The sequence below is a fragment of the Vipera berus genome, assembly GCF_964194415.1.
Source record: "Vipera berus genome assembly, chromosome: 2".
NCBI classification, from domain to species: Eukaryota; Metazoa; Chordata; class Lepidosauria; order Squamata; family Viperidae; genus Vipera; species Vipera berus.
This window is the reverse complement of record NC_138203.1, coordinates 261,112,277-261,128,204: the sequence shown is the minus strand read 5'-3', so window position 1 is coordinate 261,128,204 and position 15,928 is coordinate 261,112,277. Positions and strand designations below refer to the sequence as shown.

The 15,928-nt window shown below is 43.9% G+C and overlaps 1 protein-coding gene across 1 annotated transcript in view; it reads right to left on the bottom strand.

The window, feature by feature from the left end:
• CFAP20DC (CFAP20 domain containing) overlaps positions 1-15,928 on the bottom strand; it is a gene marked incomplete at its 5' end in the record, with an annotated part of 184,909 nt that overhangs the window by 104,098 nt on the left and 64,883 nt on the right. Inside the window, 2 exons of the mRNA XM_081319078.1 lie at positions 6,921-7,057; positions 12,876-13,016. Of these exons, the coding sequence (XP_081175204.1) occupies positions 6,921-7,057; positions 12,876-13,016 (278 nt within the window). The remainder of the gene's footprint in view (positions 1-6,920; positions 7,058-12,875; positions 13,017-15,928) is intronic.

Below are 15,928 nucleotides of genomic sequence, written 5' to 3'. Positions count from 1 at the left end.
CATGGTCTAACACAGGGATCTCCAAACTTGGCAACTTTAAGACTCATGTACTTCAACTCCCAGAATTCCCCAGCAACATCAAAAACTATTAATCTGGACACTCAGTGCTACCTCAGGATTTGGGCAAATGCCTCCAAATACCAATTGCAAGGATACTATCATGGGTGAGGTGCAGTGAGTAAGGAGGGAAATCTTGAAGGAAACATGGAAGTTATATTATCAAAGCAACAAAGGCAAAGCATATTTTAAGCCCATAACAGAGAGAAAGTGATAGCCAGCTCCCTAATTCAGCAGTGTGTAAGAAGGAGAAAGAGATATAACACAATCAGACTGGCAAGATTTTGTAAGGATAGCCAATCGTAATAAAAGAAGTTTTAGGCTTCCTCTGGAGTTGATTTCTTGGTCTACCTTGCAGAAATGACAGGTGTATCTTCAGTTCCTGCTTTCAAGCACCTGGAGGCATCTGATTCACAAATATAACAAAATTTTGAACTAAGATCGGCTTAAGCCTGATTTACCTGAGCCATTCCTATGCTCCTTTCTGGGGCTCCGATGACAAACAGCATTAGATTGCAGCTGCCCAGGATTTTCATTTTCTAAAAACTCTGATGGGACTTACTTAGAACCAGAGGCATTTTTTTAAAACAAAGCACTGGTGTTTTGTTTTGCAATATGCCAACCTCTATTGTTTGTCATCAGGTGTTTTTAAGATGTATGAAGGATGTGGAAATGTAAACATAACTCAGGCACGTATTATCATATCTGGTGGACACGTGGTAAAGCAAAGCCTTATTGGGAAAAAAATACATGCCTGATTAGAAAAAATGTTGGGAGAACATGTAGAATTTAATCTTGAACTTTTTCTATTAGGTATGATACCAGAAAAGATTAATAAACAAAGTTTACATTTGGTTCTACACATTACAACAGCAGCAAGAATAACTTTCGTGAAATACTGGAAAAATGAAGGAATACCACCAGAGGAAGAAGTACCGTATATACTTGAATATAAGCCGACTCGAATATAAGCCGAGACCCCTAATTTTACCCCCCAAAAATGGTAAAAGTTGGTGACTCGAGTATAAGCCGAGGCTGGGAAATGCAGCAGCTCACCTTATGCTCCTCTCCAGAGATCTTCCCTCAGCAGCGGCCGGCAAAGTAGCTCGCACGCGAAACAAGCCCGGCAGAGGAGCCGGAGCGGCGAGCAGAGGCGCCCGGCCCAGATCCTGCAAGGCCCGGCCGAGACGCGCCCCCAGCAGCGGAGCTGCTCCGGCTCCTCTGCCGGGCTTGTTTTGCATGTGAGCTACTTTGCCTGATGCTGAGAAGACCCGCTTGGGCACTCGGGTTGGTGTCAGTCTCCGCAGGCCCTTCTCGTTTCCAGGAACGTCAAGCGCGCTTGGCTCCCCACCCCCACGGCAGGGCAGGGCAGGGCAGAGACTTGCTCGCCCTTCTGACGGCCCTGAAGAGAAACGAAGGGCTTGCAAACTCCCCGCGAGAAGCTGGGCGAAGCGCGCGGCTGGGCGAGTGTGTGCCTGCGCGCGTATTTACGAAAGAAACGCTCCGAGAGTTCTTCTTTCTCCGCCCCCTTGGGGGGAACTCTAGCGACTACTGTAGCCGCGCTTCTCTTCTCGGCTCCGAAAATAGGGATTTCTACTCTCTCTCTCTCTCTCTCTCTCCCCTCCCCACCCCGCATTCTCCTGCCTCTTCGATTGCGACAATAAAAGGGCGAAGGGTGCGCTGGTTTCTTCCTCCTTCCTCCCCCCCTCCCCTCCCCTCCCCGATTGTCAGGTGAGGCAGCTGGAGGTCTGGCCGGGAGATTGTAGCCGTTTTGAAACGCCGCGTCTTGAAACGCCCGATCAGCTGATTTTCGGGTGGAAGAGCCGCGGCTTGAATCTGTTTGCATCTGCCTGAATTAGACCGAAACGGCCTGAATTTGACCAGAGTTGCTTTGTAATGGCTGGAGGAACTGCAGAGGAGGTCTTGCCGGGAGATTGTGGCCGTTTTGAAACGCCGCGGCTTGAAACACCCGATCAGCTGATTTTCGGGGCGGAAAGAGCCACGGCTTGAATCTGCTTGTATTTGTTTGAACTTAACCAGAAACGGCTCGTAATGGCTGGAGGAACTGCGGAGGGAGTGAATGCTCCAGCCTGGAATATTTGGAAAGGCTGGGGGAACCGGATGAACTGCAGCTTAAGCGACTGTTGCCGGAGGAGCCATGGCTTGAAACGCCCCAGTTTTGGGGCAGCGTTTGCTTGTTCCCTCCCTCCCTCCCCTTTCCCTCCTCTCTAAATCCTTCCTTCCTTCCTTCCTTCCTTCCTTCCTTCCTTCCTTCCTTCCTTCCTCCCTCCCTCCCTCCCCTTTCCCTCCTCTCTAAATCCTTCCTTCCTTCCTTCCTTCCTTCCTTCCTTCCTTCCTTCCTTCCTTCCTTCCTTCCCCAGCCCTAATCCGGAAAGTGGAAGGAAAGAAGAGTAAAGGCTGGGCGGAGGAGGAGGGGAAGTGCAACCCTGCACTATTCAGCTCAGTGAAGTCACGCTTGAAACGGCTTGAAACGCCCGATCAGCTGATTTTCGGGGCGGAAAGAGCCACGGCTTGAATCTGCTTGTATTTGTTTGAACTTAACCAGAAACGGCTCGTAATGGCTGGAGGAACTGCGGAGGGAGTGAATGCTCCAGCCTGGAATATTTGGAAAGGCTGGGGGAACCGGATGAACTGCAGCTTAAGCGACTGTTCCCGGAGGAGCCATGGCTTGAAACGCCCCAGTTTTGGGGCAGCGTTTGCTTGTTCCCTCCCTCCCTCCCTCCCTCCCTCCCTCCCCTTTCCCTCCTCTCTAAATCCTTCCTTCCTTCCTTCCTTCCTTCCTTCCTTCCTTCCTTCCTTCCTTCCTTCCTCCCTCCCTCCCTCCCCTTTCCCTCCTCTCTAAATCCTTCCTTCCTTCCTTCCTTCCTTCCTTCCTTCCTTCCTTCCTTCCTTCCTTCCTTCCTTCCTTCCTTCCTTCCCCAGCCCTAATCTGGAAAGTGGAAGGAAAGAAGAGTAAAGGCTGGGCGGAGGAGGAGGGGAAGTGCAACCCTGCACTATTCAGCTCAGTGAAGTCACGCTTGAAACGGCTTGAAACGCCCGATCAGCTGATTTTCGGGGCGGAAAGCGTGCGGTCTTGTTGTGTTTTTTTTCCTCCCCCCGAAAGTGAACGGCAGCTTTCCGTACTAGTGTATTGGCATGTCAAGACACCAGCACAAAGACCAAGGTACAAGCAGCCCTCCTTCAGTCATTATTGAAACATTTGATCAGCCCAACTTCTTCTTCTTATTATTATTATTAAATCTGTTTTTTAACCAAGCGTGACTTCACTGAGATGAATAGTGCAGGGTTGCACTTCCCCTCCTCCTCCGCCCAGCCTTTACTCTTCTTTCCTTCCACTTTCCGGATTAGGGCTGGGGAAGGAAGGAAGGAAGGAAGGAAGGAAGGAAGGAAGGAAGGAAGGATTTAGAGAGGAGGGAAAGGGGAGGGAGGGAGGAAGGAAGGAAGGAAGGAAGGAAGGATTTAGAGAGGAGGGAAAGGGGAGGGAGGGAGGAAGGAAGGAAGGAAGGAAGGAAGGATTTAGAGAGGAGGGAAAGGGGAGGGAGGGAGGGAGGGAGGGAGGGAGGGAACAAGCAAACGCTGCCCCAAAACTGGGGCGTTTCAAGCCATGGCTCCTCCGGGAACAGTCGCTTAAGCTGCAGTTCATCCGGTTCCCCCAGCCTTTCCAAATATTCCAGGCTGGAGCATTCACTCCCTCCGCAGTTCCTCCAGCCATTACGAGCCGTTTCTGGTTAAGTTCAAACAAATACAAGCAGATTCAAGCCGTGGCTCTTTCCGCCCCGAAAATCAGCTGATCGGGCGTTTCAAGCCGTTTCAAGCGTGACTTCACTGAGCTGAATAGTGCAGGGTTGCACTTCCCCTCCTCCTCCGCCCAGCCTTTACTCTTCTTTCCTTCCACTTTCCGGATTAGGGCTGGGGAAGGAAGGAAGGAAGGAAGGAAGGAAGGAAGGAAGGAAGGAAGGAAGGAAGGAAGGAAGGAAGGAAGGAAGGAAGGAAGGATTTAGAGAGGAGGGAAAGGGGAGGGAGGGAGGGAGGGAGGGAGGAAGGAAGGAAGGAAGGAAGGAAGGAAGGATTTAGAGAGGAGGGAAAGGGGAGGGAGGGAGGGAACAAGCAAACGCTGCCCCAAAACTGGGGCGTTTCAAGCCATGGCTCCTCCGGCAACAGTCGCTTAAGCTGCAGTTCATCCGGTTCCCCCAGCCTTTCCAAATATTCCAGGCTGGAGCATTCACTCCCTCCGCAGTTCCTCCAGCCATTACGAGCCGTTTCTGGTTAAGTTCAAACAAATACAAGCAGATTCAAGCCGTGGCTCTTTCCGCCCCGAAAATCAGCTGATCGGGCGTTTCAAGCCGCGGCGTTTCAAAACGGCCACAATCTCCCGGCAAGACCTCCTCTGCAGTTCCTCCAGCCATTACAAAGCAACTCTGGTCAAATTCAGGCCGTTTCGGTCTAATTCAGGCAGATGCAAACAGATTCAAGCCGCGGCTCTTCCACCCGAAAATCAGCTGATCGGGCGTTTCAAGACGCGGCGTTTCAAAACGGCTACAATCTCCCGGCCAGACCTCCAGCTGCCTCACCTGACAATCGGGGAGGGGAGGGGAGGGGGGGAGGAAGGAGGAAGAAACCAGCGCACCCTTCGCCCTTTTATTGTCGCAATCGAAGAGGCAGGAGAATGCGGGGTGGGGAGGGGAGAGAGAGAGAGAGAGAGAGAGTAGAAATCCCTATTTTCGGAGCCGAGAAGAGAAGCGCGGCTACAGTAGTCGCTAGAGTTCCCCCCAAGGGGGCGGAGAAAGAAGAACTCTCGGAGCGTTTCTTTCGTAAATACGCGCGCAGGCACACACTCGCCCAGCCGCGCGCTTCGCCCAGCTTCTCGCGGGGAGTTTGCAAGCCCTTCGTTTCTCTTCAGGGCCGTCAGAAGGGCGAGCAAGTCTCTGCCCTGCCCTGCCCTGCCGTGGGGGTGGGGAGCCAAGCGCGCTTGACGTTCCTGGAAACGAGAAGGGCCTGCGGAGACTGACACCAACCCGAGTGCCCAAGCGGGTCTTCTCAGCATCAGGCAAAGTAGCTCACATGCAAAACAAGCCCGGCAGAGGAGCCGGAGCAGCTCCGCTGCTGGGGGCGCGTCTCGGCCGGGCCTTGCAGGATCTGGGCCGGGCGCCTCTGCTCGCCGCTCCGGCTCCTCTGCCGGGCTTGTTTCGCATGTGATTCTGGGCCAGGTGCTGCTGAGGGCGAGCAGAGGCGCCCGGGCGACCCCAGCAGCGTCAGGCAAAGTAGCTCGGCCGCGCGCAAGTCCTCGGTAAGTTCTTTTTTTTTTGTTGACTGGAGTATAAGCCGAAGTGGATTTTTTCAGCCCAAAAAGTGGGCTGAAAAATTCGGCTTATACTCAAGTATATACGGTAATTAAAAAAATATTGGAATGTGCAGAGATGGACAGATTAACTATGAGATTGAAAGATAAAGAAGAAACAGAATACTACCAAACCTGGGAGTCATTCTACAAATGGCTAGAGGAAAGAACCAAAGATTAGGACTTGACTATGTATTAGCGCTTTTGAACCCAGACTACACGCTGGTTGAAAAACTAACATATATATGTAAGGGAAAAAAACTAATAAAATCTCTAATTAAAAAAAAAGATATATGAAGGATGGGTGCAGTGGTGGTATTGAAATATGTGAACAACCGGTCCTCTGTGTGGATGCCGCTTCCGGAAGCCTAGGCAACAAAAAAATAGCTACAAAGTAGTGTGAACTGGCTGAATCCTACCACTGGATGGGTGTTATACAAAGCCTGGTACTGTACATGCAGAAAGCAACATCTGGGGGCACACTGCTCAAACTTGATTACACTACCAACTATGATAGATGGCAGACTAACGATGGGTACCTTGGAGAGATTAGGCACCATAAAGCACCCTGCCAATTTTTTTCCCAAGGGATGAAAGAGTGGCATCAATTTAGTTTTTCTGTTTTAATTTTGTTTTCTGGGTGAGAATGGGAGTGGGAGGCCTATGGGAAGAAAACTACGTCCATTCCTATCATTAATCCCCTATATGTTCTGAATTTTTTTTCTGACTTAGGAAGGCAATTGAGAGTTGGAATGGGAAGGATTTATTTTCATAGGTTTTCTGTTCATACGTAGTTCTTGACTTAACAACTATTCACTTAGTGACCATTTGAAGTTACAATGAAATGGGAAAAATTTACTTACAACTAGTCCTCACATTTCCAACCGTAAGAACATCCCCATGGTCATGTAATCCCAGCCATTTTACAGCAAGCATGTTGTTTAACAACCACCTGAGTCACTTTACAATTGCAATTATCCACTTAACAACCACTGCAAAAAAAAGGCTGTAAAATTGGGCATGACTCAATTAACTGCCACTTTGTTTAACATCAGAAATTCTGGTCCCAACTGTGGTTGTAAGTTGAGGACTACTGTATTTTAGGTCTTAATTTGGGAGAAAACATACAATATTACCACCAGACTACAGTTATTTTGTTAAAGTGTGATCCTGAAGTGCTGGGCAGGTATACGTTGTCAATGGGATGGTCACTTACTCTATTATAGTTCACAGAATCATAGAGCTGGAAGGGACCTTGGAGGTTTTCTAGTCTAACCCCCATGCCCAAGGCAGGAGTCCTTATAGCATCCTGGAAAAATGGTTGTTCAATGTTTTCTTCAAAACCTCCACTGATGGAGCACCCATGATTCCGGGAGGCAAGCTGTTTGATTGACACTTCACAAGACCTAGATTTCTTTGCCTCTTAAATTGTTTTCAGTACAAGAAGGTTTACTGTTTCCATATTAGAGATTCCAGATTTGTTCTTAAGAAGAATGGATCTTACCTCCCCAGATGCCCTTGTTGTGAGCCTTCGTCCTGAGAGAGGAGGTGGCCCAAGGACTTTAGATCCAAATGCAATGTGGGATATATCTTGACTCTTACTGTTACGTATAGTAGCTGATGCTCGGTTTGTTGGAGGATCTATTAAATAGCAAAAATAGGTAATTTAAAGTTTGATACTTTGGACAATGATGAATAAATAATAGTTGATACATTTTTAGCAGGTCAAAGCACAGGTATTACCACAAATATTCATTCTTGCTAGACTATGCAAATAAAAAAATGTGCCAATGATCTATAGCAGACATGTCAAACACAAGGCCCGGGGGCCGGATCCGGCCCGCGAAGTGGTTTCATGTGGCCCGCAAAGCCATCCTGGAAACAGTGAGGGAACGGCCCCCACTGCCTTGGCCCTGGCCCAGAGACCCTCCTTCCGCCAGAGACCCTCAGATCTGTCCCACTCCTGCCCAGGCCCCCATAGGCACCCTTGATGTGAACGATGTAGAGCTGGCCACGCCCACCCAGTAGGCCATACGCAGTCTAGCCACGCCCACCCAGTAGGCCACGCCCACCTAGGCCATACCCACCTGCCCCCCCGAGGGCAACTGCAATGCTGATGTCGCCCTCAATGAAATTGAGTTTGACACCCCTGATCTACTGTATAGCTTACATAGTATTCCTGTGATTGCCAAATTATTTTATGTGGAATGCTAATATGCAGAATTGATTGTAAGATATATGGCCATATGTATTTGTATAATAAATATGTAAGTAGCTATCCTGAAATCATTCTCATGTAGTTTATATATGGCAGCAATCCTTACAACATAGGTGATGTTACTTCAACACAATAACAAAGAAACTAGTGATACGTTCATCAGCCAGCCATCTGTATGCTAAGTAGAAAAAATGGCCTTGCCTAATGAATATGTATCTACCTAGTTTATTCAGAACATATTTCTCTGGTAATTCTCCTTATGGAACAAACAAATAAAACAACAGATACTAAAAACTTCCAACTGTGAGACTCACTGTATTTGAAGGAACAAAAATGTTTCACTGAGAATGTAATTTTTATTCATTAACTGAGTTGGGGCTGGATAGTAGACCAGAACTTTTTGTGGTGCTGGAAACAGAGAACTTTATATTAGTATGTATTTAAAACTATCAATTTCATTGCTCAATATTCATTCCTATATTTTTTTTCAGTTAGTAAATATACAGTTTGATAGTATTAAGCTTCTGAAGCATTCATTTTGCTTTTTTTTTTTTTTAAAAAAATCTATTTGGTTTAGTTTTGGTTAAATAAGATTTTTTAAGATTGTACCTGTCACACCTTTATATTGTGCTGAGAATCATGTCCTATTTAGTCAAAACCATTTGCCTGATGATTCTTTAAAATAAAAGGGAATTGCAAGCTGTAATGCAGGATTTCCTTTTTGCTATAAGTCTCCATTATATAGCAGTCTATTCGGATGCTTTCCACTGGCCTCTATTGGTTAGCATTTCTTGGAGATTGGGCTGTTTTTCACTGTTGACATTTCTTTTAAAGGAGATTTTCAGAGAAATTCGTGAGGGTGAAATGTGATATTCTTGCACTCATTTAATTAGAAGGTAGCCAAACGCTATACACCATGAATATCCCTTCTTTCGCCATGTATTTATGTATTTGAGTCATATGCCATATTTCTGCCCAGGAGGTAACTATGATCATTTTTCTCATTGTCTACAGCCTTTCTACTTTCTTTGGTTTCAATTTAATCCGAAAGACTGCAGGAACAAACGGTTTCCATTTTCATGGAAACAGGCATTCAGAACAGGCATGGCATTTCAGGAACATGGCATTCAGAAAGGCTTTAGAAAAATCAGCAGTAGCTAGCTCCATCATCTCTAATAACTGCATGTGAAGAGAAATTTAAAAGAAATTACTATGTTCCCTGAAAATAAGGTAGAAAAATAGAAGCACCTTTCCCTGGGAAAGGAAATTTGTGAGAAAACTGGGAAAACCAAGTTTTGGCACAATATTTTTCTATCAACCCTGCTGGGGTTGTGTGCAAAGAGTGCCACTGTGATTGTGTAAGCACCAGCAATTAGAACTAGAGAACATGGCTGGGTGATATGATTTGAGGGATTTTTTTTCCCCCAAGGGCACTTTCTTAGAATACTAGGGACCACAATCAAAGCCCTTAGTGGCCCCATGTAACATAGATTTAAGGCAAATTGTAGCCAGACTGGAAATTGGACATTTTATTTATTTATTTATTTTATTTTATTGAGATTTCTATACCGCCCTTCTCCCTAAGGGACTCAGGGCGGTTCACAGGGCATATATAAATAGCAGTACAAAAATTAAAAGAAAATTAAACCAATGCCCAATTAAAATACAACAATGATAAAATAATAAAAACCAATTAAAAAACCCATATACCCCTATCAGGCCAGACCAGCTAATTCAAATAAATGGGTCTTCAACCCACGACGGAAGGATCGAAGGTCCAATGCCGTCCGGAGCTCAACCGGCAGTTGGTTCCATAGTGCCGGAGCACCCACAGAGAAGGCCCTCCCCCTGGGGGCCACCAGTCGACATTCCCTGACCGGAGGCACCCTGAGGAGGCCCTCTCTGTGGGCACGCACAGGGCGGATGGACATATTTGTATGAACAAGCTTTACTGCGGAAAGCTGCTTCTATAGTATTTATTTTACCACTATTCTTCATGCTAGTGTCTCATGTTGATTCAAAACTCATAAACCCGTCATTTATGAGGAAGCTTTTGAAATCCCTAGGGATGGACAAATACAATGAGCGAACTGGGAAAGCAGGGATATTATTTGCAGTAATTAACTATAGGAATGCAGGATTATTGAAAAAAAAGAAAAACCTTAAACTTAAAGCAGAAGTGGACTGAGATGTAGTTGTACAGATCAAATCAATACATATTTTATTTTAGATAGGGAGAAAGGTAATTTACACATAAACACACCTATCTGTCCTTAATAACAATAGCAAAAACTTGAGGATCCTGCTCCTGTGGAAACAAAAGCAACTGAGCAAAGACTGCTCTTTTTTTTTTTAGTAAATTACCAATTTTGATTTGTGTTTAGTGGACCACTACATATCACTATTTGCAAGAAGAACTCTTCAATTTAAGCAACCAGACTTGATTCTGTGTTTAATTAAACCCTGCTCCCATTATTGGAGGGGGGGGGGAAAGCTTCCTACATTCCTACATTGACTAACAGTCAGGACTTAATTTGACCTGGGAATTGAAGGAATTAATAGTGTAAAATGTTAGTCAATTTACACATATAATGATTAAGTGGATACATGAAGGATTTATTAATTTTGTTGAAAGCATTCAGAGCAATGAATTGCTCTTAGGTAGAACAAAATTACATTTGAAATTCAGGGAAATTAGTTGTAAACAATGAATTAGGAACTTTTAGTCAAGAAAGAAGAAGCAAAAATGCATTGAGATAGAAGGCTTACCATGGCCATAATTTATGGCTGTATGGTGGCAATGTACAGCTTTGTCCTTATAATTAATAATAAAACTGGAAATAGCAAGATACATGGACATATATACACCAATACCAAAACATTTATGGACCCTTTCAAATTTTCAATATCTCTGCATAAATATGACCGAAAACACGATAGATCATAGGTCATGCTTTAGATCAAAGGTCACCAACCTTTTCATGTTAGCAGCCTGGAGGGAAAGGGAGTAGCTGAGAAATTTGCACGCACATGCATGTGTGTGTGGAAACGGGGCCGTGTGCACCCACATGCAAGTTAGAAGCCCCATTTGCATAGGTGTGCAGGTGCTAACCACTGCTGCTAGCCCCACGCACATGCGCATGCACAAACAGGCCATGAAACCTGTTTGTGCATGCACGCAGGTGCTAACCACTGCCGCTAGCCCCGCAGGCATGCACAAACAGGCTGCAAAACCCACATGGGACTACTGGCCCCCGTATGCGCATACACGCAGGTGATAGCCACCACCACTGCTAGCCCCTGCATGCATGAGCAAAAGGTCCATGCAACCCATGGGTGCATTAGGGGCCCTGTTTCTGCAGGTGCTAGCCTCCACTAGCCCTGCAGGGCCACAGGTGCTAGCACAAGTGGGGCTGAGTGCGCACGCGGGTCAGCTTGTCTCATGGCCTGGTGGCCAGTAGGCCATAGCCCACTAGGGGCTGCAGCCCATAGGTTGGGGATCCGTGTTTTAAATCATATTTATGTAGCAATATTGCACTGCCATGGTCGCTATGTAGGGCAGCTAAAAGGGCAGAGGTGGGTTGGGGAGGTAGAAAGGTGAGGCAGTTCAAGAGAGGGCAGTCCTTTACCTTACTGAGGCTCAGGGCTGCGAGGAAACAAGCCAGAATGGCTTGGATCCTGTGGGTCCTTACCTAACAACCAGTTGGATTTGATTAACAAGATCAATGGGGAACGCCAGGATTGCTGATGCTAAGCAATGCAATCACATTTACGACCGCATTGCTTAGTGATGACAATTTGGGTCCCAATTACCCTCATCAACTGTAATCATATTTTACTTATTATTGAGGCAATGAGGACTGATTTGATTAGCTAGGTGGAAGCATCTAAGCAACTGTGTGAGATCTCAAAAAAGATAAGCATGATCAGATCTCAGGAGACCACAATAAAATCTCAGAGCTATATACTGGACTTTTTTTTGCACATGTTCAAGTTAGTGTTGAGTCTTAGTGAATGTCTGAATGAATCTATGTAGTGTTCTTGCCAAGATTTTCAGAAGTGGTTTGCCACTTTCTCCGTCCTAGGAAAGAAGAGTTCTACTTGAGGGAGAGAGAGTAGCCCAAGGTCATCCACTTAGCTTTGTACCTAAGATGGGACTAGGAACTCTCAGTCTCCAGGTTTCTGGCCCGATGCCTTAACTACTATTCCAAAAAGGGCTCTCTCTCTATAAGATTGGGGTACTGAAAACAACCTGGAACAAAGCAACACAAACCGCATCCATAACATTTTAAATTAATTAAATATATAAATATATAAACAAATTCATCGCTTTGCAAGAAAAGGACTTGGATATGTCCATGTGATCACCAGGAATCATGCTTGATTTAAACGGGTATTTGGGTTCTAATCAACTAATGAAGCTCACAGAGCTGAGCTTATTTAACTTGCAGTTGGACTGTTTAAAGAAGCTCTGTACTCTGGAGAAAAGCAGCTCAGGAAGAGATAGCTTGTTTAGGAAATCTCTCCACCCTACCAGGGGGCAAAAACTGTGTCAGTCACAGAATACTGTATGAGGAAACTTTATCTGAATGAGAAGGCAACAACCAGCGATCTTCACAGCGTTTTTCTCTCACTCACCTGCTTATTTAGTAACCATGTTGTTAAAGACAGAGTCACCAGAGCCATCGGAAGTCACAAAATGAGGACAACCTATACTAATCTGTATAACCTTTTGCGCACCAGGGACCGTTTCCTTGGAGAGAGGTTTTTCTGTGGACCGGAGGGTGCGTAGTTTTGTGTGCTGCCTGCATCTCATGGATGGGGCTTTGCTTGTTTGTGCGGACCGGTTGATGGCTCATGGACTGGGGCTTGAGACCCTTGGTCTAATAGGCCCACTTGGAATCAATGTTCTACACAAGTGGTAATATATTAACTCATCCATCCATTCCCACTTTTAGATAGGAATGTAGGCCATTTAGGAAAAAATATTTGGGTTGTTATAAAGGTTAAAACTACTAATAAAATTATCAATAAATGCTACAGACTCTGAGACTGGATGATATGCATCTACTGTTCTTGCTTGTTGGCTAAATCACAGTGTCTGAGTTTCTACAAAAACTAAATGAAAACAAATATGGCATGTTATGGCTTAATATTATGTGTGAATACAGGCAATGTCACTTGAATAAAAGCCCTTGGCCCAAGTAGATATAATAAAGAAATATTAATCATTAAGAGTACCTAATTCTGGTGAATTTAAAGGTTGGCCTCTCCATTTTTGTTCTGTTTGGCGCAGTTTCTTCATGTTTAGCAGCTGTGTGACTTGCGGCACATCTGCATTTAACTGACAGGCTCGAGGAATTGTATCTCTTGGTCCATCAGCTGTAACAGAAGATTAACACAATCTGAATAAAACATAGCAAAGACTTCACCTTCTCATTCTGACCATCTGAACAAAGAACCAAAACTAATGACAGCACTGGAGATACTTACTAGAATTGTTTTGATTCCTGTATTTATATGATGAAAAGAAACTTTCAGCAGTCTCAAGGATCAGAAAGCAAAGAAAAAAAGTCCACACATCTGTTCAGTTTCAGTACCCTTTGAAGCCATGATTTCTTTTGGACAAGACTCATTATTTATAGATTAGAAATTAGCAGCACCAGACATCATCTTTTCTTTACCTGAAGAGAAGGGTTTAGTTGTTAAATGATGTGCCACAGCTCCCAACATCAAAAAGGATACTGAGACTACTATATCTCAATCTTAATTCTTTCTTTGCCAATAAAAACATTTTGATGTTAACTTTTAAAAAATCAAGAGAGGTTCATGTGAAGAACCTGATGCACTAAATTAAGTTTTGGGATGAATGCAGAGGGATGAGGCTGAGAGGAACATTTTAGGCTAAAGGAACTAATTCATGTAAATATATACATGTGTATATAGAGAGAACAGAATGGAATTTAATTGTAGGAGATCCTGCTTTAAAACCTGACTAATATAGCTAACTGTAAGTAAGTAAACAAGGTAAAACTTCTGAGAGCAGGGAACAGGCTGTAGGAGCATAAATAAATAAGGCTACGTAAAACTTCAAATTCAAGGCAATTTGATCAAATCACCCTTTCAATTTGAAACTTTCAATTTAATTCAGGGCATCAAATCAAATCCATGTTAAGATTAAATGGATTTTTATACACTTTTTAATCAAGTCAAATAAATTATCTGAACTGATGTTCAAACTGAAAATTCAAATAAATTCAACTCATGGAAATGCAAATTCGTATCTGATCTTTAACAATTCACTTACTCCAAACAGTGTTAATATGATATTGATTACATTAAACTATTTTCAACAGATTCAAAATTACAGTTCAACAATATATTTTAGAGGGCAATGCCCCTGGGTTTGGGAGGTTCCATCAGATATGGAGTTGCATACTGTGCACTGTGGGAACAGATAATTAATTTCTATCTTGTTAGAATGGTTGGTCAAGACAATGATCTTAATCTTTTCAATTGTATAAACCCACAACTAGTCACCAGCTGTGTGTCCTTTCTGGAGAGCCTAATTGTATATGCATGATTGCTTTTAGCCTACTCTTAAAATAATTTATGTGTGCAGATAAGAATTAATTAGATTTCAGGGTAGAGGAATTTCGCAATTAAAAATACTCAGCAATTAGCTGGTCTCACAATTTAGATTGTACAGATTATTCTGTGATCTCTAAAGCAGTTATGCTATGCATGAAGCTCCTCTTGTAAGTAAGTTCAGTGAGGTCAATATATTTTGAGTACTCAAATACTTTGGCCTAGTTTTTATTTGTTCTATGTTGCTTCTATGCTGTTCTATTTATTAATCTGAAAAACATCAGTTACAGTTCCTTTTAATATCAGAATGAACCCAACATCCTTGGCACTAAAATTATATGAATATGAAGTCTTTGTTCTTTGCTCACTGAATCTAACTCATACAAGTAAACAGTGCAATCTGCTTCCTCTACAAAGAATATTTTTAAGCATATAGGGGCTTGTTCTGACCATACAAAACCAGTCTGCTAGAAGCACATGCTATATGACAAGCCCAGAGGAATGCTGATTATCAGTAATGGAGAACGACATTACTTCAAAAAACAAAGAACTGGTTCATGTTGCTGTACACAATTAGTTACATTAAGGGGAAAAAATCCAAATGGAAAAAGGGGAAGACTCTAGGAATAACTCAGGAGTCTGCCAATCATTTTGTATCAGAAAGCTTATCAATGTCCTAGTTCAGGGGTAGGCAACCTTGGCTCTTTTATGACTCGTGGACTTCAACTCCGAGAATTCCTAAGCCAGCATGGCTCAGCTTGGAAACCTCTCCCTTTCCCCTCAGCATGGCTGGCTCAGGAATTCTGGGAGTTGAAGTCCACGAGTCATAAAAGAGCCAAGGTTGCCTACCCCTGTCCTAGTTTAATAACAAGTGAAAAAGCTGAAACAAAATGTGAGGATATAGCTCAGTATCCAGAAAAATATCCCAAGAGCTTTACAGAAAGAAGTTGACATCCATCTGATTGATTCCCAATTCTGTATCTCACCCCAAAGGCTCAGGCTTACTGCTTTAAACCTGATTAAAAGGAGTAGAAAAATGTCCACTTTGGGGTGAAATAATTAGCCTCTATTGCTTCTAATTGAGACAAATTTCTGTTCACTGCTTTTGTAAAAATAACTAGGCACAATTATGCTTTCCTCTGCAATTCCTGTTTGGTATGAATGCTCAGGACATACCAGGCTGGTTTTCTTCACTAAAACTAAGGCTTGCCTCCCTAGTTTATATACATATTTATCCTGCTTATCCAAAGAAGACGAAATCAAACCTTCCGCATTTTGCTGGCTGGAGAAAATGAGTATCATTTAATAATTCTTGACCTGGGGGCTGGCAGGATGGGTACTGTATCCAAAAGAAAACTGAGATACTGCCTTAGAAAGCTGAAGCCTGTTCCATAAAGTTCCTCAAGTAATGTTGCTGGGAGCTATGAGTCAAGTACAACTCCTAAAACAGTCACAGTCCTTACATCTCATGGACCAGAGAAGAAATAATAACAGCTGTCAAGATAATCTTTTAAGAGGAAGCATGCTAAAGAGAAGCAAACTAAGAAGTAGACCAGGATGGCAAAAAAAAAATAGATAAAAAGGTTCTCTGGAATTTGGACTCTGGCAAAAAAAAAATGGAACAGGTGGCTGGATGGAAATGAGAATATGCCAAACCTTGCTTATTGGGGCCTGACATACTACCCTAAGGAAATATTCTTGCATAA